We start from the raw sequence: 23,809 nt of genomic DNA, 5'->3' as shown, positions 1-23,809 counted from the left end.
CCGTCCGATGGCCCGCCAGGCCCTCCCGGCCGCTGCCGCGCCGCGCTGCCGCCTCACGGGCTCGGCCCGGCCCGGTTCGGCCCGGCTCGGTTCGACCTTCCCGGTATCACCGGGACGCAGGGCCGGCTGTTCTCCCTGCGCCGAGCCGGTGAGCGGGCCGGCGGAACGGCAGCGGCGGGGAGGGTTGGCGGCCGGACGGGGAGCGCGGACACGGGGGCGAGGAGGGGGCTGCGGCCGCGGCCTGGGCGGGGGAACCGGGACGGACCGGGGGGTTCCGGGGCCGCTCGGCCCGGCCCGCCCGGCCCGGTGTCCGCCGGGACGAGGGTGAGCGCCTGGGGGCTGCGGGGAGGCTGCCGGCAGCGGCAGGGCCCGGCGGGGGGAGCGGCGCGGTGGGAGCCTGGGCCCGGGGAGCTGGGGGTGCAAACGGGGGCTGCGGGAGGGATGCGGGGGCTGTCAGAGGGGCTGAGCGGGTCTGTGGCGGTGAATCCTGGGAGCTGAAGCCCAGCTCGAGGACTGTGGGTGGCTCTCGGGTCCTACTCGGGGGTGGCACCTGCTCCGGTCGCCGGCGGCCCGAGTCGCTTTGTCCTTCCGTGCTGTCACACACGGAGTTGTCCGTCCCCCCCGGCTGCCTGTGCTGGTGACCGCCGCCGAGCCGCGGTGCTGCTTCTCCTCCCACCTACCGTTTTCCTTGCGGGTGCAGGGAGGGGTGAATCGGGTCCAAAGGACTCGGGACTGCGGAGGGAAAGTCTAAGTCCCCAAATGAGCCGCAGGGAATGTGCTTGTCCATGCAGGAGCTGCCCGAAGCCTCTGGATGGGGATCATGTGCGTGTGTGAATGAGCATCACGCGCTTCCCTTGAAGAAGTGACCCCTCAGGTGAGTTCTTTGTTGCCGTTTGTAAAAGTCTGGTTGGCCCTGGGTGTTTTATCTGGTGAATGGCAATAAATCAGTGTCCCTTGTGCCCTTTGCCTCCTGTCCCTGGCCGGGGAGTTGTTCTTATCTGTTACCAAGGAAAGAATAGAGGCTGGAGAGGGGAGGTGGAGCACAGTGTCAAAACCACTGATTTGTTTATTTTTCCACTTAAAATCTCCCAGCCTGCAGCAGGCTGTGGGCTGTGCTGGAAGGATTCCCTGCCAGTGTTTTTGTGTCCCTGCTGCAGCCCCGTGACAGCCACTGGGGTTTTTTTCATCCCGCTTTTCCCTCTGCTGTCACTTTCTCCCCTCCCCTGCAGGGAGCCAAGAACCGCCCTTCTGTGAGTGCTTTTCCCACTCTGCTTTGGTTTTCCAGGTGTTTGCTGTGAGGATCCTTTGCCCCCTCCAGCCATGTTCAGTGCCAGCCAATCCTCCAGGGCACAGTTCCTGGACAAGGCGCGGCAGGCGCGGGAGGAGCGGCGGGAGCTGAAGGAGAGGGAGAGAGCAGCAGTGCAGCTCCAGGCTCTGGTCAGGAGGTTTCTGTGTCGCTGTCGCCTGCAGAGGGACATCAGGTGTGTGGGGTTCATGGCATCATGCGATATGTTGGCTTGGAAGGGTCCTTAAAGCTCATCTCATTCCAAAACCCTTGCTGCTTTTCACTAGCTCACGTTGCTCCAAGCTGGGCTTGGACATTTCCAGGGATGAGGCAGCCACAGCTTCTTCCACCCTCACAGGGAAGGATTTCTTCCCAGTATCCAATCTAACCCTGTGCTGTGTCAGTTTGAGTCCATTCCCCTTTTTCCTGTCATTCCAGACCGTTGTAAAAAGTTTCTCTCCATCTTCCTGGTGGGGCCCTTCAGGGAAGGAATTCTTTGTTCTGTGATTGCTTTTTAACTCCTTGTTTTTCCCTCTTTGCTAGGAGAGAGGTGGAGGATTTCTTTGGGACAAATGAATGTGGCTCAAGTAAAAGAAGTGCCCTGTCTGTGTTCAGGATTGCCAGGAAGCTGCTGTTTGTGTTCAATCCCAAGGAGGACAAGGAGGTGAGGACACTGCCCTGACATCCTGCCATGCTTTGGGGGACAGGTTAAATATGTTTAATTCCTTACCCAGTGATCTTGCAATATATTTTGCCTTCAGCATTGTTTTCTCTGACTCCTGGCCCTTCTTGAAGGATTAAAACAGGAGAAGCTTTGAATTTTTCAGCAGTTGTTCTGAATTTGGGACATCCTTCATCCTTTAATGGATATTTTTCCCAGTGACTGTGCCAGCTGCAGGAGCTGAGCAGTGCCTGGGGATTTTGGCACACCCCAGTTCCCCAGGCAGGTACATTGGGACAGCTCCCAGAGATCTGTGCTGGCACAGGGAAGGCTGTTTGTCCCCCAGCAGCTTTTCACATCATGCCCTGAACTTGTGGGTTCAGAGTGAAGCCCTGAAATGATGATCCCAGGAGGCTGTGAGGGCTGACTGGAAGGAAACCAGCTGGAAGATGGAAAGCTGTGTTCCAATGGCAGCAGCAGTGAGGGATTTTTTAATCTCTGTCCCATGGAAATCTGTGCTCAAATGCAGTTTTCTGTAGGTACAGCACCCCCAAAAAGCTCCCAAAAAGGAGGGAATCCTGCACAGCAGCAGCAGTGTGATGTGTGTGCTCCCAGGGAAGGAGCCATCAGGATTCCTGTAGGGAATGTTCTGGGAACTTTTGCTGATTTGAGACAGAGAGATCTCCCTCCCTCTGCTGAGCTGTTCTTGTGCTTTTCCAGCCCTTCCTGTAGTTAAACTAATCCCACCTTTGGATTTTCCCAGAGGTTTGAAAAGCTGTGCCGTTGTATCCTGAACAGCATGGATGTGGAGAACGAGCCCAAGGTCAGCAGGGGGGTTTGGTTTGGAGTGGGGAGGACTTGGTGGTTGTTTTTCACTCTCTGTGTGGGGATTCACTTTGCTAATGTGTAATTTTAAGCTTTCAGAAGCCCCTGAGCACTGTGGAGATTCCACAGGGAAAGTCTGGACAAGTCCTCTAGTATTCCTGGGATATTTTTATTCTGTGCAGCCATGGGAGTTGAAGGACACTTGGTTTCTGGGGTGGGTGCTGTGGGAATTTGAGGAGAGGAGCATCTTGGTCCCACTGCTGGGTTCAGTCCCCAAACTCTGCCCAGCATAGCGCAAACTCTGATCCCTGTGTGCATTCCCCCCTTGCTCAGGTGTGGTACGTGTCACTGGCACTCTCCAAGGACCTCACACTCCTCTGGATCAAACAGATCAAAGACATCCTGTGGTTTTGCTGTGAATTCCTCAAGCAGCTCAAGGTAAGGGCTGTTCTTGTGTTTTCTCTCCCTGCATTTGGCACGAGGCTCAGTGGATTTGTTAACTCTGCTGTTTTGTTATCCCAGCCTGACATCCTGCAGGACTCCAGGCTGGTGAACTTGCATCTCACAATGCTGGTCACCTTCACAGACACCTCCACCTGGAAAATCCTCCGTGGAAAAGGTTGGTGCATCCAGGTCTTTGGGCCCCTGATTTGGGACTTGGTGTTAAAATCTACTGAATGCTCTGGCACAAGTTCCAGAAGCTGTGGCTGCTCCATCCCTGGAAGTGTCCAAGGCCAGCTTGGAGAGGGTTTGTAGCAACCTGGGATAGTGGGAGGTGTCCCTGCCCATGGCAGGGGTTTGGGATGGGATGATCCTTAACATTCCTTCCATCCCAAATTGTTCTGGGATTCTGTTTCTGCACCTTGGTTGCCACAAGGATTCATTCTGCTCCTGTGTTTGCCCAAAACAAGGATTCCCTTAGGATTACACTCTTCCCCTTGGGATTAGGCTGTTTCCCTTAGGACACCAACAGTTGTTACAGCATTTTTAAAATATTCCAGATACCCTCACACATGAAGTGTTCAGAGGATAAGGGAGTGTGCTCTTAGCTCTGGGATTTTGTGGGAAATAGGTGTAGAAAAGGCAGACAGGTAGTGGGAGGAAATGAGACTCTTAGAGCCTAAACATTACAGTGTGAAATGCTGGCAGAGTGATGGGTTTGTGTAGAAGGACAAGGACTTTGGGCCAGGAGGGCTTGGTCAGTGACAAACCTTCCTGTGGGAGATTCAGAGTGGGGCTGTGGTGCTGTGGGAGTGACATCAGTGCTTTAACCCAAAGGTGAGACCCTGAGACCTGCCATGAACCACATCTGTGCCAACATCATGGGCCACCTGAACCAGAAGGGCTTCTACTCCGTGCTGCAGGTCAGTCTGAGCTGCCACAGTCCCAGCTTCACCCAAACCAGCCCCAGCCCTGCCTGTGCCCCTCTCCTGAGGAGCAGTTTGGGTCTGTGCTGGGGTCTCAGGGATGAGCTGCTGGTGATTTGTGCATGATTATATTTTTCTCAAGCAAAGCAAAAATCTCTCAAGTTTCTCAAGTAAAGTTCTCTCAAGTGCTTCTCAAGTAAAGCAGTGTCCTCACCTGAGATCAAATCCACCCTTCCCCTTCTGCTGAACCTAAATCCTGCTCAATCACCTCATCATGAGATGGACAGGGACAAGTCCTACATAATTTTTCCAGACTTTGCAGCTGCCACATTGTATTGGTTGGGTTTGTTTGCTGCTCTGCTGGGAAAAGGAACTGATGTAATGAATCTTTTAAATAAGAATTACATTACCAAACTCTGAGTCTTGCCTGTTAATTTTTAAAGCCTGTGAGCACAGGTTCTAGGGAAGGAAGTCCTGCAGAGTGTCTGATTTCATTGCAGTATCTCTCTTCTGCCATTATTAACCTGAAGCCCTTCTAGTTCTGCCAAACATCTTGTAAGAACTGGATTTTAGGCTGCTCTGATGTTCTTTTTCTCTGCATTAAATAACCTTAATGTCTTTCAGGAGTAATAGCATTTTTTTTCTGAGTTCTACAGGGTTTTTATATTTTGATATATTTTTTTCATTCCAGATTTTGCTAACTAATGGCTTGGCAAGATCCAGACCCTCCCTGTCCAAAGGTTCCTTAACTGCCATCTTCTCCCTTGCCTTGCGGTGAGTCAGCTGGAGCTGCCTGGGGGGATTTGCAGCCAAACTTTTCTTTTTTTACTGGTTTGTTTTTTTTTTAAAGACTTCTCATTCTTTCAGTGGTTTTGTGCCATTGAGAATATCACCCTGAGGAAAGAAGTTGCTTTAGGCAAATGGCTCACTTTGCTGTCACCCTTTTTCAGATTAGAGTGGTTTTAAGTCAGGAATTAGTGTGAGCCTAAACTTGAGGGTGCAGTTCAGTTCAGGGTGAGCTTGCTCTGAGAACAGAAGTGTGAGTGCATGATCTTTTCCCTGGGATGCTTCAGAGCCAGGTTGAAAAGGGCTTGGAGCAGTCTGGGATAGTGGAAGGTGTCCCTGCCCATTGCAGGGATATGGGATGGGCTGAGCTTTAAGTTCCCATTCCATTGTGTCTGTGGTTCTTGCTGGGGGAATTCCCAGGATTCAGTTCTGGATGGCTCATTTGGAGGCTGTGCTGCTTTCCCAGGTTGGGTTGAGCTCTGAAGTCTCTCTCTCTCTCTCTGTAGCCCTGTGGTTGCTGCACAGTTCTCAGACAATCTGCTGAGGTCCTTCCTGATCCATGTCATGTCTGTGCCTGCTATAATGACTCACCTTGCTACTCTCACCCCTGAGGTAAGTGGGTGATCTCAGAGCACTGATTATCACACCAGGCCACTTGTTATTCCATTTTACCAGCTCTTGGAACAGAGCTTTGGCATTTCAGTTCTCTGTTGTGAAAGCCTTACAAATACTCTGGATTTCTAATGCAGAAGTTATTAACACCAGTGGAATGATGGGCTTAACTGCCCTAAAATACCTAAATAAAATAAAGGCATATATGACCCACAGCTTGAATTTTTCATGTCCTTGCTCTTCCTTTTCCATAACCACAGACAGAGCCAAAGCCAAAATCACCCTTTTGGGTGGCAGAGGCTCTGTGGGGGTGACAAGTGTGCTGCCCACTAATCCAATTCAATCTGCTTGGTGCAGACAGGCAGGTTTTGTGCCAAATGGGCAAATCCTGTGTTCTTGCAGTCAGAACATTGCAAAGGTCTGCCTCTATCTCCAGCATGACCTGTTCACCTGGCAGGAGTTTTATTTCCCAGCCCAGCTCCTTGTCAAACATTTTGTGGGGCAGAGTGGGGACACTAAAGCAGCCTCAGGTTGCTGCTTAATTTAGGAAGAGAAGCCAGTGCCAAGTGCTGCTGGCAGGTCAGGAGTGGCACTGTGCTGCTTGCCAGGCTCAGTGGCCCCTCCATGCTGTGTTCCAGCGCCTGGCAGTGATGGAATCCCACGGTCTCTTCCGGAAGTTTATCCTGTTCCTGAGCCGGGAGTCGCAGTGCCGGGATGTCTGCGTGTGCCTGGAGGGCAGTCACACCCTCTGCTTGCTGGGTGAGCACCTCCACCTCTTCTGTTGGGTTTGAAAAAGTGTCTTGGTTCAGATCTTCTTTTTTTGTGGGGCAGAGGTGCCTCCAACTCATAATTTTTAATTGTTATTTTGATAATTTTCTCTCAATAATAACTGAGGTGTATTTTGGGATGTTACAGACAAGGTTTGAGACCTTTGCAAAGGGAAGAAGGGCCACAGATTTGCTCTTGTATCCATATCATGCATCATCTCTGCCAGCTTTTCACTTGGACTCTGAGCAAGTCTTGGAGTGTAGCAGACCTGGATCTCCCTCCCCTAAATGCTGCTACATACTTAAATTCACATTTCTGCAAAAGTAACAAGATTACCATGTGGGACTCTCGAATAACCCTGGGTTGTAGCTTCTAGTAGTTTGTAGAAGGTGTTGGTGGGAAGGTGGCCAAAGGGACATGTCACCCCAGGGGTTGATGTGTGCTGGAAATGGCTTCCTGCAGGTGGCCTCTGAGATCACTGCTGACACAAATCCTCTCCTGGGACTGGGAGAGGATTCTCTTCACCTGTAACCCCTGTCCCACAGCATCTCTTCCTCCTTAAGCCTTTCTGTGCTGCTCCTTCCTCCAGGCAATCTGGTGTTCCTGGGCTCCCTGAACGACCAGGTGCTGGAGGAGGAGACAGCTCATTTTGTGGGGGTGCTCATCCACATGCTCTCCTACTGCCAGAAGTACGTGTCCCAGAAGAAATCCAACCTCACCCACTGGCACCCTGTGCTGGGCTGGTTCTCACAGACTGTGGATTATGGGTGAGTGGGAAGGATCTCCCTGAGAAAGATGATGAAACCTCTCCTTTTATTTTAATTTTTTTTTTTAATGTTGCAAAGTGTTTTATGTTTTGAGATGAACAGTGAGAATAATTTCTCAACTATTTCAGGTTCTAGCTGCACAATAAACTTGTAGCATTCCTGCACAGACTATTCCATGGGTGGGTGCATATTCCAGTTGGGATTATGAGCTAAATGGATCAGTATCACTGCCTGGTGTTTTATTCCAAGCTGCCTTCTAAGCTGTCCCCCTGCTCTGTCTTCCAGGCTGAACGAGTCCATGCCCCTGCTGACCAAGCAGCTGCAGCACCTCTGGGGGGTCCACATGATCCGGATCCTCTTCAATGATGTGCTCAGCAAGAAACTGCTGGAAAATCAGGAGATAGCTCAGCTGCCAGCACAGCCACTCTCCCCTCAGAACAGCCTTCCTATGAAAAGTCAGTTCTGGAGGGTTTTGGGATTTTTTTTGTCTGTATGTATGTGTGTTTACATGGATCTCTCCCCCTGATTTGCAGAGCTTTGACTTTCCCACTTATGCCAAAAGCTTTGAATAATTACTGCAGCAGCTGCTGCTGCTTAGGTGGAGATGTGATGCCTCCTATTTGTAATTCCTCCTTGGAATGCTTCTGTGACCTGGGGCATGTCTCTTTCTTTAGTGCTAGAAAAATATTTGCTTATTTTAGCAGTTTCTTTTCATCGCTTTCTCAAGTAGCTGAAGTGCTTTTGGCAAAACTTAAGACTTCCAAGGGAAGATGAGAGCTCAGCTTCCCATGTGGAAAGCAAGGTGAAGCTGGATTCTGCACCTGTGAAGTGTGGTGGTTCTGCAGAAAAGGATTTGGGATAAGATAACTGTAAATCTGGTATTTTCTAGCTGTTGCCCATAACATGGGATCCTGTGGGCATTATTTGCTGCATTCAGGACCATGGATCACGAGTGGTTTGGGTTGGAAGGGCACTTAGAGCTCATTCTTTTCACCTTGTCCTGTAGAGCATGTGTAGAACTGTGGAATGGTGTGAATTAGAAGGGATTTGGGGCCATGGGCAGGGACACCTCCCACCACCCCAGGCTGCTCCGTGCCCTATCCAACTTGGCCTTGGTCACTTCAGGCATCAAGGGGCAGCCAGAGCTTCTCTGAGCTGGGAAATAAAACCCAGGGAAGGATTCCTTCCAAAATCCCATCTAACCCTGCCTTGTGGCATTCCTCCTGTGTTTCTGCCCCCAGACCTGTTCAAGAGAGCTTTCCAGAAGTCGGCCTCAGTCCGGAACATCCTGAAGCCGGTGGGAGGGAAGCGCGTGGACTCTGCCGAGGTGCAGAAGGTTTGCAGCATCTGTGTCCTCTACCAAACCACCCTGACCACCCTCACCCAGATCCGCCTGCAGATCCTCACAGGTCAGGCCACCTCCCTGCTGCTCAAATCCTTTCCAGTGGAGAGAAAAAAAAATAAAATGAGATTTTCTTATTTCTGTTGATTTGTTGGGAGTTTTATCACTGCCAACAGGTTATTGACTGGCTGGGGAAGGCTTGTTCCATCCTGAATCATCCTTGGGATCAATAACATTCAGCAGCACTTGATCAAGCACAAACTCTCAAGAATACAAATTAAAGCAAGTTTTCCTCTCATGAAATCTTGCTTGCTCCCTCTCAATCTTCAGCCTGAGTCAGGGTTTTTGGGGAGCCTGGCAATATTAATCTTTCTGTGGTGGGAACATTGAATACTTTCATACATCTTGAGAACAAATTGCCTGTCTTGGGAAGGGGTGGAGGAGGAGATCACTGTTTTGGTCTGGTTGGTAGAGCAGGGAGTGAGTCCATATTTTGGGTGCTTTGTGGTGACCATGGGTGCAGCCCTGTTGTCTTCTCATCCCTAAGGTGGATGTGGGATCACAGGAATTCATGATTTTCTAAAGTTGCAAAAGAATTAGGGGGGAAAGGTTCAAGGTGTGCAAACAGTGCCTCACTAAAAGCTTGAGGGGTATTTTTGTGCTTTCCTGGTGATTGTCCCTCTCCTGTTAATGCAGACAGGCCTGGGAGCCAAATGGGATGCTCATGTTCCTCTTCTGCTTTGCAAAAGGCTTTTTCAGCTTCAAGTCTCACCTCTCTCAGCTTTCACAAGCAGCAGAATGAGCTTTACTGGGTGCACTTTATATTTTCATAGGTCTCACTTACCTGGATGATCTGCTGCCCAAATTGTGGGCTTTCATCTGTGAGCTGGGACCACAGGGGGGGTTAAAACTCTTTTTGGAGTGTTTGAACAACGACACAGAGGAATCCAAGAGGCTGCTGGCCATGTTGATGCTCTTCTGTGACTGCTCCCGTCACCTCATCACGTAGGTAGATCATGGATGGGGATCCCTGGATTTGTGACATGGAGCTGTTGTGCTCCTTCAGGTTCAGGAGAAACATTTAAGGTTTTATGTCTTTTCATGAAGATAAGTAGGCAGGGTAAAGCAGCAAGCTTTTGGGATTGATTCCTGAAAAATAAAAAGCTTCAAAATAACTTTTTTCCCCTCAGCCATGTGCTGCTTGCAGCTGGTGCCAAAACTGGGCAGGAGGGGGAAAAGAAACAACACCAAAGATGGGAAAGGGGGTGGAAAATTCCCCTTGCTGGTCACTAGAGACAATTCTCTCCTCTTGAATGAGGCAAAAATTTTCTTGGGAATGGAAAAGGTTTTTTTAAGCCTGAAACACTGACTTTGCTTGTATCTCAGCCTCTCATATCTTCTGTTAGGATCTGCTATCCGTCAAAATCCATAAATAAGGTTTGGTTGTTTATGACTTTAGATCCTCATGGGTGTCAGTTGTCATAGAAATAAGAGCTGCTGCTAAAGGATAATGTGCCTTTATGAAAATTTCAACAGGGAATTAAATTTACACTTGTGCATTTGCATTTGTTTGCTCTGACAGGATTCTGGATGACATCGAGGTCTACGAAGAGCAGATTTCATTCAAACTGGAAGAGCTGGTGACCATCTCCTCTTTCCTGAATTCCTTTGTGTTTAAGATGATCTGGGATGGAATTGTAGGTGAGTGCTTTTAGTAGATTGAGTTGATGCTACTCTTAGAACCACAAATGGCATTAATTTTGGAATTTGAAGCTTCTGCTAATTATTCCTTGGCACAAAAAGCACTTCAGTGTGGGAATATGTCCCAGTCTTTTGATGTCCAGATGCCACGATCATGCTTTGTGCCAAATCCAGAGCACTTCCCTATTTCCAGTAAGGATTTGTGTAGCAGACATGATGGGCATGTTGGTTTTTGGCAGAGATGAGGTTTAGCAAGGCTGGGCCATGTGTTGGACAAGAGCAGGGCAGTGCTGTGACCAGGCAGAGCAGCTTGCTTGAGTCTCTGTAGAATCTGCTGTGAATCTCTGCTGGTATAATTTGGGTAGAGCTCAGCTCTCTGGTAATTAGCTGAGATAGTCCAGCTCTGATGTGAAGTGAGATGGCTTTGATTAGCTCTGTTTAAAGAAGAGACCATCAGAGGCTGTGCAGGTCGGGAAAGCACCCCAGTGCTGTTACTGTGGGGAGGATAATCAAGCTGTGACTCCTGCTGGTGCCAAGGGTGCCTGGACTTTGCTGCCTTGTTCCTTTTGTGCAGAGAATGCCCGAGGGGAGACCCTGGAGCTGTTCCATTCTGTGCACGGCTGGCTCATGGTGCTGTACGAGCGGGATTGTCGCCGGCGCTTCGCTCCCGAGGATCACTGGCTGCGCAAGTGAGTGGCCCAGGATAGGGATCCTGGGCAGCTCCAGGCTTGTCCCACTGCCCCACATCCTCTGGGGAGCCTGATTTGGGATTCCTTATTGGCATTCTGCCTGTGGAATCGAGGTGGAACTGCTGCCTGTGTTTGCAGCTTGAGGGGAACTGCTGTCCCTCGTGTTTTGCTTTTCTCTGTGGCGGAAGGTTTAGGTGGCGCTTTGGAAACTGACTCAGCACCCAAGAGTTTGGGTGTCCCTGGCCCCTTTTACCTTCTTAGTGTGTACGCTGAGCACTTCAGTCATCTTTGGAATCACTGCCTGTTCCCTCTCTCCCACACCTGGGTATTTCTCAGGGATCTCTGAATCTCTGCCTTTTTTTTGTCAAGGGACCTCAAACCCAACGTGCTCTTCCAGGAGCTGGACAAGGACAAGAAACGAGCTCAGCTGCTCCTGCAGTACATCCCACATGTCATTCCCCACAAGAACGTGAGTTGGATGGGGGCAGAGGGTGGAGGCTGGGAATCAATAGCCTGGGTGACCATTAGGGTGGGAGGGACACGTGTCTGGAGCATTTTGTGACATGGAGCTTTTTTTGAAATGCCAGCAGAATAAGTCTTCTCCTTCATCCTCACCTTCCCCAATAGATTTCCTCTAAATGTCTTGATTTCTGTCACTGAGAGAGGACTGATCTGTGTCCTCACTCTTTCCTAGTGCATTTCCTTCAAATGCCTTGATCTCTGTGTTGAGACAGAACTGATGTGTGTGTGCAGCTGCGTGCAGTGAGTGGGTGACAGTGACATCCCTGGGAATAGCTGGGATCAGGACAGCCAGCAGCAGTTCTGTGTGTCAGGAGCCTCCCAGATCCCTGCTGCCCTGCAGGATGGGGATCCCCATGGATTGTCCATTTGTTTTCTTTTTGCAGAGGGTGCTGCTCTTCCGGAACATGGTCACCAAGGAGAAGGAGAAGCTGGGGCTGGTGGAGACGAGCTCGGCGTCCCCTCACGTCACCCACATCACCATCCGCCGCTCCCGCATGCTCGAGGTGAGGGACATGAGGCAGCCCACAGGGCTGGCCTGACAAAAACAGGGCAGAGGGTCTGATTTTACCTTCTCTGTGACTGCTGAGGGACCCACTCCCAGAACTGACATTCCAGGAGAATGCTGGACCCTCATTCAGCTCAGGCTGCTGCAAACCTGGAATTTTGACTCGGAAAATGGTGGTTTATTGAGCTCAGAACCATATGACAAATTCAGATTTCTTTGCTGGGCCTGTGTCCTGTCTCTGCTGCATCTCTGGGTGGGTGTTTCACGTGTCTCTCTCTGGGATTGCCCTCTGAATTTTCTGTTCTGTGTAGGATGGGTATGAACAACTCCGGCAGCTTTCCCAGAACGCCATGAAGGGAGTGATCAGGGTGAAGTTTGTCAATGACCTGGGGGTTGATGAGGCTGGTATTGATCAAGATGGGGTCTTCAAAGAGTTCCTGGAAGAGATCATTAAAAAGGTGTTTGACCCTGCACTGAACCTGTTCAAGGTAGGACACAGGTGCCACCTGAGGTGACCTGCTGCAGGCAAAGCTGTTCTCACTCACTGGGCTCTTATCTCTTTGTGCAGACCACCAGTGGTGATGAGAGGCTGTATCCATCCCCAACATCCTACATCCATGAGAACTACCTGCAGCTCTTTGAGTTTGTGGGGAAGATGCTTGGGAAGGCTGTGTATGAGGTGAGCCAGAAGCACCAGGTTGGGATCTTGTCAGTGATGGTGCCTTTGAGGGCATCTGTCCTGCTTGGGGGGGGTTTATTGAAGAGTGGAGTTTGGAAAAATGGGTTAGATAAAGATCCTCTTAGTGGAACAGGCTGAAATTTCTTTAGGCATGTATTAAAAATAATTTTGGAGGTAAAACCTGGCTCGTGCCTTGATTGTTCCTCATGGTGCTGGGACACCAGCCTGGTTTTTTGGTATTCCACCTTACAAACATCCATTTGTGGATACCTCAAAGAGACATGAGGCAAAAAGGATGAAATAGTAGAATGACTGTGATAGAATGATTTGGGTTGAAAGGGAACTTTCTAGTCCAATTCCCTTCCCATAGGCAGGGACACCTTCCGCCATCCCATGTTGCTCCAAGCCCTGTCCAGCCTGGCCTTGGACACTTCCAGGGATCCAGGGGCAGCCACAGCTTCTCTGGGCACCCTGTGCCAGGGCCTCACTTCCCTCACAGGAAGGATTTTTCCATGTATCTCACTAAATTTCCCCTCTTTCACTTCAAACCATGTAATGCAGTTCTTTTAAAGAACACATGGAGTTCCCCAAGTGCCTTTTTGCACCTGCCTTACTAATTAATGGATTTTAAGAGGATGTGGGGTTTGTAGCTGATTTGGGTGCCTTGCAAAGTGCCCTTTGCACTTGTTTGACATCACAAGATCTGCCTTGCAGGTAACCAAAGATGCCACAACCACAAGTGTGTGGCAGGACCTTACCTGTGTATTCTTCTTGTCCACAGGGAATAGTTGTGGATGTGCCATTTGCTTCCTTCTTTTTGAGTCAGCTCCTTGGGCACCACCACAGTGTCTTCTACAGCTCTGTGGATGAGCTGCCCTCCTTGGACTCAGAATTCTATAAAAATCTCACCTCAATTAAGGTTGGAGCAATAATTTTCCTGTCATTCACCTCCCTGATTGCTGCATGTTGTTAGAAACTGGGAATGACTGGTGGTTCTGCTGCTGAGCCCTGACCTTTTTTCCCTTTTTTTTCCCCTCTTCCCTGTTGTTCTCCAGCGTTATGATGGTGATATCAGTGACCTGGGCTTGACACTGTCCTATGATGAAGATGTGATGGGTCAGGTAAATTTTTATTCAGTGATTTTTTTGGACCTTACCTCTGTTTTGTACTCTCAGCTTCTCTGAACTCAGCCATGGGATTCAATATTTACCTGTGGGCAGAAAAGCTTCCCCTCTGACCCTTAATTTTTCTGCTTCCAGGGTTGAAAAAATATTTAATGCTTCCCCTGCATAACTGGTGTTCCCCTCTTAAAAGAAGAGCTTGTGAATAGGGAGAAATTCCTTTTCTTCACACATTGATGTTTCTGTCAGGGAAACTCCCAAGGGTGTCAGGAGGTCTCTTGGCCTAGAGAATGCAAAGCTGTTTGGCAGTCCCTTAGGAAGACTTGGAGGTGCTTGGTTGCACTTGAGCCCTGTGAAGTTGTGTGTGCAGAGCTGGAAAATCTGGAGAGAGATAAGATAAAAAATGCTTTTTGCTGGCAGTGTTGTGCTGCAAATTCCATGGGGAGCCATGGAGGACACCTGCTGCTGCCTCAGGATTGCTGAGGTTTCAGCTTGGAGGGTTCTTCCATGTGAAAAATGAAGGTAGGAGCAGGATATGGAGCCCAGCAATGAGACACTGAAGGCTGTGGTTCACTGAGGTTAAAAATAACCCAGGCACTCCTGTTTTCCCAGTGCTCTGGTCGTGCTGAAGGAGCCAGGTGGGGTCACCCTGACTGAACTCTGTGTCCCTGTAGCCACAGCCATGTCACAGCTGAGCTCATTCCCTGTGCTGGCTTTCAGTCTGACCTTGGAATTCACCTGGAGCCGAGGCACAGAGGCCTCTGTAAAGTGGGAATGAGGATGTGCTGCCTCAGCTTGGGCAAAGAGGAGTGGGGGCTCTTCAGGCAGCTCCTGGAGAGGGTCCTGCCCTGGCCCTGAGCTGGAGGAGATCACCAGGCACTGGGAGATCCCTCCTGGCTCTCTGCCTTCCTGCCTGGAGTGCCCAGCTGGAGGGACAGAGCTCCTGCGTGAGACCTGTGGCTCAGCCAACTCTGGGTTGTGCTGTCAGGCTGAGCTCTCTGAGCCTGCTCAGCCTCTGGATTCTGGGATTGTGACAGTCCCCCAGGGCTCTTGGAATTGATTTGTGTGTGGTTCAGCAGTGATGGATCAGACTGCAGAGGAGGCTTCCTTGGAGAAGGGCTGGCTCCACTGGTGGGAGAGCTGCAGTTCCTGCTGTTCAATTACTCTGTTAATAGTTAAGTGAAACTGGTTCAAGGCAGAAGCAGGATTATTACTTAAATTTTAAATCCTGCTGTTTTATTGTAAAAATAAATGTTTTATGGGGAGGTAACAGCTTAGCATGGCATTTCCTTCCATTGTGGTTCCAGGCAGTAATTAGCAATCCAATCATTTCTTCCCTCAGCTGGTTTGCCATGAACTTGTTCCTGGAGGGAAGACCATTCCTGTTACCAATGAAAATAAGTAAGTATAGCAATTAGATTTTTAAGGTCACCACTGCACAATACTTTATTCTGGTTCCTTGGGCTTGCATCTGGAATGAATTGAGATAGATTGGAGCAGAAGGAGCACATAAATATCTTAATAGAATTTGCTGGTTACAGTTCATCGGCAGAAATTGTATTAAATTTGATTTGCAAAATAAAAATTGACAATTTACTTCTTGAAACAGCACTTCTGAGGTCAAAGGCACCCAGTCAGGGAGATTTTGCAGGATTTAATGATGGTGATGGATACAGACAGATGGATTCAAAGCAATTCAGGCACACAGTCGTGAACACAGAGGGCACAGATGCTCAAAGACACCTTGGAGCAGACAGATCTCCTCAGAATGATAACATGTGGCAGTTGTATAAAGCACCGTGTTCCGAGCAGACAGTGCTGAATTCAAATGTACTCGACAGTCGTTCTTTAGAGCCAGGAAATCAGAGGAGACACCGAGCCCCGGGGCTGTTTTCACAGATAACCGGCTTTTAGATCGTTATCAGAAATGTCAACTCCGGAGCCTGAAAACCAACCCCACCTTTTTGTTCCTTTTTCTTTTTTTCCCTTCTCTATCCCCTTCAGTGCTCATAAAAGCAGAATGAAATATCTATTAAGCAAATGTGTGTTTGAACTGGTGATCTGGGGGCTGTTATCTTTTTCCTGACAAATGGAAGCTGGATCCCACCTGGATCTGTGCTTTGCAGTCTGATGGCTTTTCTCTTCTCCAGCTCTGGCCAGGGAGTTTGCATTTGAAAGGCTCTTCCTCTGGCTTTCACAAGTCAGCTCAGGGAAAAAAGTTGACAGTCTAGGATGCTGCTCTAGTAATTTATAGCAGAAATTTGAAGATTTTGCACCCAAATTGAGGGTTGGGAGGGAGCAGAAGTGTTGGGAATGGCAGCAATCTGGAAACAGCTCTGCCTGGGGATGCTGGGGTGACCTTGCCAAAAACCCAGGCAGAGGAATTGAGGTGGGGTCTGTGTGGGAGCTGCTGAAGAAGAATCAGCAAGTTCAGGTGTTTTGCCTGGAGGTGAGAAGAGGAAAAGCCTCTCTAACAAAAAGTTCACCTTTCCCACATCCTGCAGGGAGGTGGGGCTCTGCTTTGTGGTTTTGGTGTGGTTTCTCCAGCCGTGGGGCACCAGAGCCCAGTGAGCTGTTAGTCAGGGCTAGAGGAGAGCTGAGCTGTTAAAAGGAGTTGGATCTGTGTCCAGCCAAGGTTGATCAAGGAGTTATTAAAGCAAATTAGTCCCTGAGCTGGGCAGGAGCTCTGAGGAATGAGCAGAATCCCAGAGGGGGGGAAAGAGGCAGAAAAACATCTTCATCTGCTTAAATAACAAGCAGGGCCTGGAGGGAGAAGTACAACCCTGTCCAGGCTGTCCCAGTCCTTTTGGGGCTGGAGAAGCACATGAGGGCCAGCTCAGTGCTGGGTGCCCCTGTCAGCTCCATGTCCCCTGTGGCACCTGTCTGTCCCACAGTGTGAAAAGCACCAATCACTTGTTTTTTTAATTTTTTAAAAGTATAATGATGATAAAATGGTTATAAAAATAGCAATATAATTAGAGTAATAATAATTTGGACAATTTGGATTAGGACAATATGAGACAATAGAAACAAAGAGTTATGGACAGTCTGGGTACCTTTTTCTGGGCAAAATAAGCCTGAGAAAGGACCCACTTGAACAGAGGATTAACCCTTAAAAACAACAGCCTGTTCCATATTCATACACCTCATACCTGATGCAAAATTCCATTCAAGCACAGGATTCTGTCTGGGCAGTGTCAGCTTCTTCCTCTGGATCCTGACGGCGTCTTCAGGGCTGAGTGAAGCAGGAAGAAATTTGTTTCTTCTGATAAGAGAGCAATAAATTCTTTTTCTCTGAAAGATTTAGGTGTCCTGTGGCTGCTACCTCGCTGTGAGTCCTTTCTTTAAAAAAAGTATCCTACAGCACAGTTTCTATTTTAACATTTTGTTACAACCTGAAACTATATTTAACACACTACTTAAGAAAATGAATACAGCATAACTTTCTAACATAACACATATAATATTCATTTGAATATTTGCAAAAAGCCAATCATAAAACACTCATTTTTCACAAACAGCATCAGCTACATCCACGTTTCTGGATGCACACCCAGATCAAGAGCCAGACCGCCGCCCTCATCAGCGCCTTCAGGGCCATCATTGAGCCCGAGTGGATCCTCATGTTCTCCAAACCAATCATAAAACACTCATTTTTCACACACAGGATCAGCTACATCCACCTGATGGCTCATTTCCGGATGCACACCCAGATCAAGAGCCAGACCTCTGCCCTCATCAGCGGCTTCAGGGCCATCATCAAGCCCGAGTGGATCCGCATGTTCTCCGCGCCCGAGCTGCAGCGCCTCATCTCTGGGGACAACGCCGAGATCGACCTCGAGGACCTGAAGTAGGTGACAGCTGGGGCTGCTGGGCATCCCTCATCTGCCCTGGGAGCTGAGCTTTTCCTTTGCAAAGCTCCTGGGAGGTGGCAGGACAGGGACTTGGCCACAACTTCTGCTGCTCCTACTTGGAGGAACAGCTTTGGAACGTGTTCCTTGAGGCTAATTTGGGATGGGTCCTTTCTTTCATTGGTTCCTGGGAGCAGAGTTCCTCTCTGCTTTTCCCTTTCCTCTGATGAAGTGCTGGGAGCTCAGTGTCAGCAGTGAACCCTGACCCGTGGCAGTTGTTGGACAGGGCTTGAAGCAACTTGGGCTACTGGAATTTGGGGGTGCAACAAAATGAGCTTTAAGGTCCCTTCCAAACCATCCCACCCTTCCAGCACTTGTGCCCCTCCTGCTGCAGTGGCAGGCCTGTCAGAGCCTTTCCCTCCCCAGGAAACACACGGTGTACTACGGAGGCTTCCATGGCAGTCACCGTGTCATCATCTGGCTCTGGGACATCCTGGCCAACGACTTCAGCCCTGAGGAGAGAGCCATGTTCCTCAAGGTGAGTGAGGAGCCATCCCTGCCCAGCTGGGATCTGGGGTGGTGGGGCCAGGGCTGTTCTTCAGTTACCTGGGTGCTCTCTGAAGCCTGGAAGTGCCCAGCAGAGCTCTGTGGATGCTGTGGTATCACCATGAATGGCCCTGCAGAGGTGGCACTCCCCAAAAGCTGTCAGACACACACTGGGGGGTGCTCAGTGCCAGTCCCAGCACTGCTGGGACTGTGTCACTGTGTGCCTGTTCTGCTCCCATCATCACCATGTGGCACTTTTGTCACCAGTTTGTCACCAGCTGCTCCAGGCCTCCACTTCTGGGCTTTGCCTACCTCAAGCCTCCTTTCTCCATCCGCTGTGTGGAAGTGTCTGATGACCAGGTAGGCATCCTGCTCTCAGGGCTTGGGAATTCCCTGCCCAGCTTCCTCCCCTCCATCTCACCTGGAAAGCCTTAATGTGGGAAGATGAGTTGTTAGGATTAGATACCAGGGAGAAATTATTCCCTGTGAGGCTGGTGAGGCCCTGGCACAGGGTGCCCAGAGAAGCTGTGGCTGCCCTGTCCCCGGAGGGGTCCCAAGCCACACTGGATGGGACTTGGAGCAACCTGGGATAGTGGAAGGTGTCCCTGCCCATGGCAAGGGCATGGAATGGGATGAGCTGTAAGGTCCCTTTCAACCCAAACTGTTCTGGCAGTCTGAAAGCAGGCTGAAAACAGCCCTACCCCAATAGGATGCTCATGTCTGCACACACACAGAGCAGCTCCAGACTCTTCCTGCCTGGATTCCCTGAGTTCCTCCAGGGCTGTGTTATCTCCCTGTGTCCCACCTGTCTCCCTGCACACCCTGCCCGTGTCAGCCGTTGAGTTACCAGCAAAGCTCTTTGGAGAGGGGTGGGAAACTGAGCTTTGGGCTTTGGCTCTCTCCCTATTCCCAGTGCCAGATTTTGTGTTGGCACCTCTGCCCCGTGCCTCTGTGCCAGGAGCCCACAGAGGGAGGTGACAGCTGTGTGCCCTTGCAGGACACGGGGGACACCCTGGGCAGCGTTCTGCGCGGCTTCTTCACCATCCGCAAGAAGGAGCCGGGCGGGCGCCTCCCGACCTCCTCCACGTGCTTCAACCTCCTCAAGCTCCCCAACTACAGCAAGAAGAGCATCCTGAGGGAGAAGCTGCGCTACGCCATCAGCATGAACACCGGCTTCGAGCTGTCCTAGGCACGGCCTGGGCTCGGGATGGGGCTTGGAGCTGCCGCAGGAAGGGGGAGCCCTTCCCACACGGAGCCCGGAGCAGCTCGGCGGGAGCCGGCCGCTCGCTGGAGGCCTGGAGAGGCAGCTGCTGGTGGAGGTTCACAGGGATCCAGGGAAGAGCTGCTGGGCTCAGGGCTGGTTTTTCTTAGGCACAACTCCAGGCTGGAGAAGGGGATGGGCCTGACTTTAAGCCCTTCACTTGACACCCACGGAAATCGTCCTTAAAAGCAAACCCCGGGGGAGCACAGAAGGAGTGCTCCGAGTGCCACTCGGATTAGTGACAGTGAGACCCCCAGCAGGCTGGGCAGCTGCTGCCATGGGAGTGCTGCTTTTCCCTTCCCCAGGAGCTGGGCTGGCAGGAAGTGAGTGTGGGAAGCTGCACAAAGGTAGAGGGATGGCAGAGCCCACAAGGAGATGGCAGTGTTGGAAGTGCCTGGATGGGCACTGCTCTCTCAGGACGGGGGAATTCCAGGTGTCCCTGCTCCTGCAGGGTCTTATGTGTGTCTTGGAGAAGGAATCATAGGGAAGCAGCAGCTTCAGCAGGAGCAGATGGACCCTGTGGCTCTTGGGGAGGCTTTGGAGTGCCAGAGGTTAAGGGCTGGAGCAGCAGGAGTGGGCTCAGCCAGCTGTGCCTCTGCCAGGCTCCTGCCAGACCCAGCCTTGGGACAGAAAGAGTCATGTCTCAATTTCTCAGGAGCAGGAAAGGTTTCATTTTCCTTGGTTTCCAGAGGACAGGAGCTGGCACACACTCGGGCTCCCCAGGCACGGTGCTCAGGTGGGGCAGGTTCCTCTCTGGAGCCAGGGGAATGTGTCAAATCCTCTGGAAACCTTCAGTGGCAAAATCCCTCTGGGGTGCAAGTTTCCCTTTGCTTGCAGGCCCTTTCTGAGGGAGTTGTTTGGACCCAGGGCAGGCTCTCTGTGTAATGGCCACATTTGCTTTGTTGCCAAACTCTTTATTTCGGCCGCTTTGTCTCTTTCTGGCCTTATTTCTGTCAGTTGGTGTTTGCCTGGAGCAGGCAGCTTTTGCAGGGGGTGACTTGGGAAGGTGTGGGTCCTTCCTGCCATTTCTGAGGCACTCATAAAGCGTCTCTGCAGCTTCCCATCTTTGGGCCCTTGAGCTGCTGTGAGTCCTGCTCTGGCCCAGGCTGGAGAGAGGAGAGACTGGGCTGCTCCTGGGCTGTCCTGGCTCTGCTGGGATTCTGGCACAGAGCAGAGCCATGGCATTGCCCTTTTGGGGACAGGGTTAAAAGCCAGTCACCTTCTCCCCTTCACCTCACTGGTGAAACAGGCTCCTGCACAGGCTGCTGGCTTCTGCCCAGGGTTTTCTCTCCCTCCTTCCCTCCCTGTGGCGCTGGGGATCTTCATTCCCCTCCCTGGCCAGATCCCACCTCTCCTGCTGCCCTGCCTGCTCTGTCCCATGGGATTCCTGTGCCCAGGTGGGCTCAGCAGAGCACAGGTCTGCACAGCCTGAGCTCTGGAAGAACCCCCTTAACTACAAGATTTCACAAGATTTCCAAGGGTTCGGAGGTGGCCTTGGCTTCATCCTCCTCCTGTTGTGCTTCAGATGGATTTCAGAGAAATAACCCTTTTTTTAGAGCCAATGCCTGGAAATGCATCTGGAAAGCAATGTCAGGATCCTTTTTCTCTGTCAAATCAGTGAGATTAAACAGGAGTGATGGGAAGTGTTGGTGCGGACAGGAATGTCTGCATCCAGAGGGTTCAGGACACTGGGCTGTGAGTCACAGAAATTAAAGATGATAGTAAATTTCTTTTTTTATTTTTTTATTTTTACATAGAACATTTTGGCATTAACCAGTTGGTGACTGTGTAGTTGGGAGGTTCAGGCACTGCCATGGACCTCTCAGAAATTAAATATCACCCAAAATCTTTTTCCTTCTAGGAAGTGCAGTGTGTCTGACTAGAGCACAATGAGTATTCAGTGAAATTAGTTGTTGAACACTGAGATCAAATCCTTGCTCCCCCTTTTCCCTTTGTTCCTCAGGTGTACAATTCCTAGAAAAAATCTTACTGCAGACTTAGCTAGGTCCCTCCAAACCTGGAGATGTTGCACTACAGACACTGCTCCCGTGCTGGAGCTGGTGTGGAAAATGTGATAAATGTCTGGGGAATTCCCAGTGGATGCAGGCAAGGATTCCTGTGGAGGGGCTGATTCCTGTGTCCCAGGGAGGCTGTGTCAGTCCCTGCCTGTTCCATGGCTCCTGCCCAGGGATGGTTTTGCCACAGGAGATTCACAAGGATCTTTTCTATCCAAGAGTTGCTGCCATGGAGACCTTGGTTCCATCCCTGTGTGTCTGAGCTGCAGAGAAAATAAAGCTGGGATGAGTTCAGATGGTTGGGTGTCTCCTGGTCCTTTCCTAGGGCAGGGAATGTGCTGGTGGGATACTCCTGGCAGAGCAGAGCAGGGCACTGGGGCCCTGGCACCTCTCAGAGAGCACCTGCCTTTATTCCAGGGGTGAGGAGGTCCTGGTGCAGGGTGCCCAGAGAAGCTGTGGCTGCCCCTGGATCCCTGAAAGTGTGCAAAGTCAGACTGGACAGAGCTTGGAGCAACCTGGGATAGTGGAATGTGTCCCTGCCCATGGCAGGGGGTGGATTGGGATGAGCTTTGAGGTTCCTTCCAGCCAAAACCAGTCTGGGATTCTGTGAGTCTGCCAGGCTGGGCATGGAGCCTGCTGCTCCCATGGGAATTCCTGTTGCCAGGCTGGTTCCTGGTGCCCCTGGGAGCTGGGATCTCTGGGGTGCTCCAGATGGGGGAATTGCTGAGCTCAAAGGGACCTGGCAGCACTGTTTGAAGCAGGATTGCTCGTGTTGGAATATGTTTGGAGAAGCTCTGCCTGGTCCTGCACAGACTTTGGTCCTTCCTGAGGATGTTGGTGCTCCTTGGATGCAGGGGCAGGTCCTGGGATCAGCAATGCTCAGTGCACATCTGGGAATGGTGACTGGAACCACTGGTGGAGAGGGAAACAGGCTGGAAATCCAAGTGGGATCCCCCAGTGCAGGAGTGGGGGCAGCCCCTAGGAGCAGCTGCTGGGGCTGACACGGGCTTTGATACTAAAAACAATCTTGTAATATTGTCTGTTTCTGCCTGGGCCTGATGCTGGAAGCTCCTTGGAGGAGTGAGAGCTGTGCCTGCTGCTCCAGCTTCCCTCTGACTTTGGGTTTGGAGCCCTTCAGTGCCCCTCCATCCCTGCCTGGAGCCCTCCTGCCTCCCTGGCCATTCCCAGCCCTCTCTGGCTCTGCTGGGAGCGGGAGCACAGTGGGAGCGAGGGAGAGGCTCCCAGTCAGTGTGCAAGTGCCATTGTTTTGACACAGAGGCATCTGGCACTGTCAGGAACAGCAAAAAGCAAGCCCAGAGCAGCTGCTGCCAAGGCAGAGCTGGCAGCAGCCAGGCCTGCACAGCCCCAGCTTCCCTGGCATCGGCCGGGATCTGGGCACACATCGCTCGGGGCACCGGGGGGAGATGTGGCCGTGGCCACCCCAGGCCTTGGGAGCATTAAACTGGGAACTGAGGGGTGAGGAGCTGGGAGGGATCCCTGGAGGATGGGAGAGATCCCTGGAGGCTGGTGCTGACTCAATGTTGGCACAGAGCAGAGCTGGGTGTCCCACCCTGCTGCAGGCATGGGGTGTTCAGGAGCAAACAGCGGCTCCTGCTCCCCCTCTCCTGTTCCTACAGGCTGTCCCAAACCCCTGGCTCACACCCAGGCTGGTGTTCCCTCTGTATGAGCCCTCTGTTCTGCACCTGTGCCCCATGCTGGATTCCAGGTTAGGATGAAGGAGGCTGTGCCATGCTCTGGTCTGCACATCCCCGATGTCTCTGCAGCTCATTTTTGTGTTTGCTCCCATTTGCCAAGAGGTGCAGCAGCTCCTGCAGCAGGTGCTGGACTGGTCACACCATGTGGCACTTGGCACTGTCACCACCTGGGTAAGTGGCACTGAACTGGTGCTCACAAGCTGCTTTTGTGGCTATTTCTCAGGTTAGTTCTTCAATCCTGACCCTCTCCCATTTTCCTGGGGTGGTTTGAGCCCTCCCTGTGTTGCTCTGCCTTTCTGTGCCTGCCCTGCCAAGGCAGGGATGGGTCACTGGGGTGAGGTGGGCACTGGGGTGGGCACTTTGGGCCAGGCTGCAGCACAGGGGGAGCTGAGGGTCCCAGACAGCCCCTTCCTCCACAGACAGGCTCAACCTGCTGATGGTTCCTGCCCTGGGCTGCTCTGGGGTGGGGAGGGTTTTTCCTTGCCCATTTCCAGGCTAAAAGGGAATTTCAGGAGCTTGTGAGCCCAGAGGACTTGCCCTGTGCTCCTCTCTGCTCCTGCAGCTCCAGTGGAGCAGTTGGCTCCCCACTGCCTGGGCTGTGCACCCCAAAACTCACGGGACTGGGGCTCCAGCACCCCCTGTCAAGGTGGGAGCTCTCATCCCACTCCTCCCTTCTGAGCCCTGGCCCAGAAAATGCTGCCTTGTGTAAATTTACATCTGACTTGGCACAATGGATGTTTGTGTCGTTGCAGGCGGAGCAGCAGCCTTTCTGCTGCTCCCACATCGTGGTG

At 51.3% G+C, this 23,809-nt stretch overlaps 1 protein-coding gene across 3 annotated transcripts; it reads left to right on the top strand.

Moving 5' to 3' along the window:
• The first annotated feature begins 41 nt into the window (after positions 1-41).
• On the top strand, positions 42-21,550 carry UBE3B (ubiquitin protein ligase E3B). 3 transcript variants are annotated; one of them, XM_084217401.1, is made up of 28 exons: positions 42-148; positions 792-874; positions 1,286-1,481; positions 1,829-1,949; positions 2,710-2,769; positions 3,105-3,209; positions 3,294-3,390; positions 4,050-4,135; positions 4,830-4,912; positions 5,431-5,536; positions 6,175-6,295; positions 6,894-7,071; positions 7,357-7,526; positions 8,313-8,480; positions 9,247-9,418; positions 9,996-10,114; positions 10,689-10,803; positions 11,173-11,272; positions 11,709-11,828; positions 12,142-12,318; positions 12,399-12,509; positions 13,291-13,428; positions 13,565-13,630; positions 14,973-15,031; positions 17,298-17,480; positions 17,908-18,019; positions 18,295-18,387; positions 19,025-21,550. In XM_084217401.1, exons 3-28 carry the CDS (start codon positions 1,321-1,323, stop codon positions 19,214-19,216), a joined length of 3,213 nt encoding a protein of 1,070 aa, XP_084073527.1. In that variant the 5' UTR covers positions 42-148; positions 792-874; positions 1,286-1,320; the 3' UTR covers positions 19,217-21,550. The 3 variants fall into 3 exon arrangements, with proteins under 3 accessions (XP_084073527.1, XP_084073528.1, XP_084073526.1); XM_084217402.1 differs by lacking the exon at positions 42-148 and adding an exon at positions 206-324 and having other exon boundaries at positions 6,894-6,993; XM_084217400.1 differs by lacking the exon at positions 42-148 and adding an exon at positions 206-324.
• Positions 21,551-23,809: the final 2,259 nt, after the last annotated feature.

This window comes from Fringilla coelebs (genome assembly GCF_963513975.1).
Source record: "Fringilla coelebs genome assembly, chromosome: 17".
NCBI classification, from domain to species: Eukaryota; Metazoa; Chordata; class Aves; order Passeriformes; family Fringillidae; genus Fringilla; species Fringilla coelebs.
This window is presented reverse-complemented; position numbering and strand designations above follow the sequence as displayed.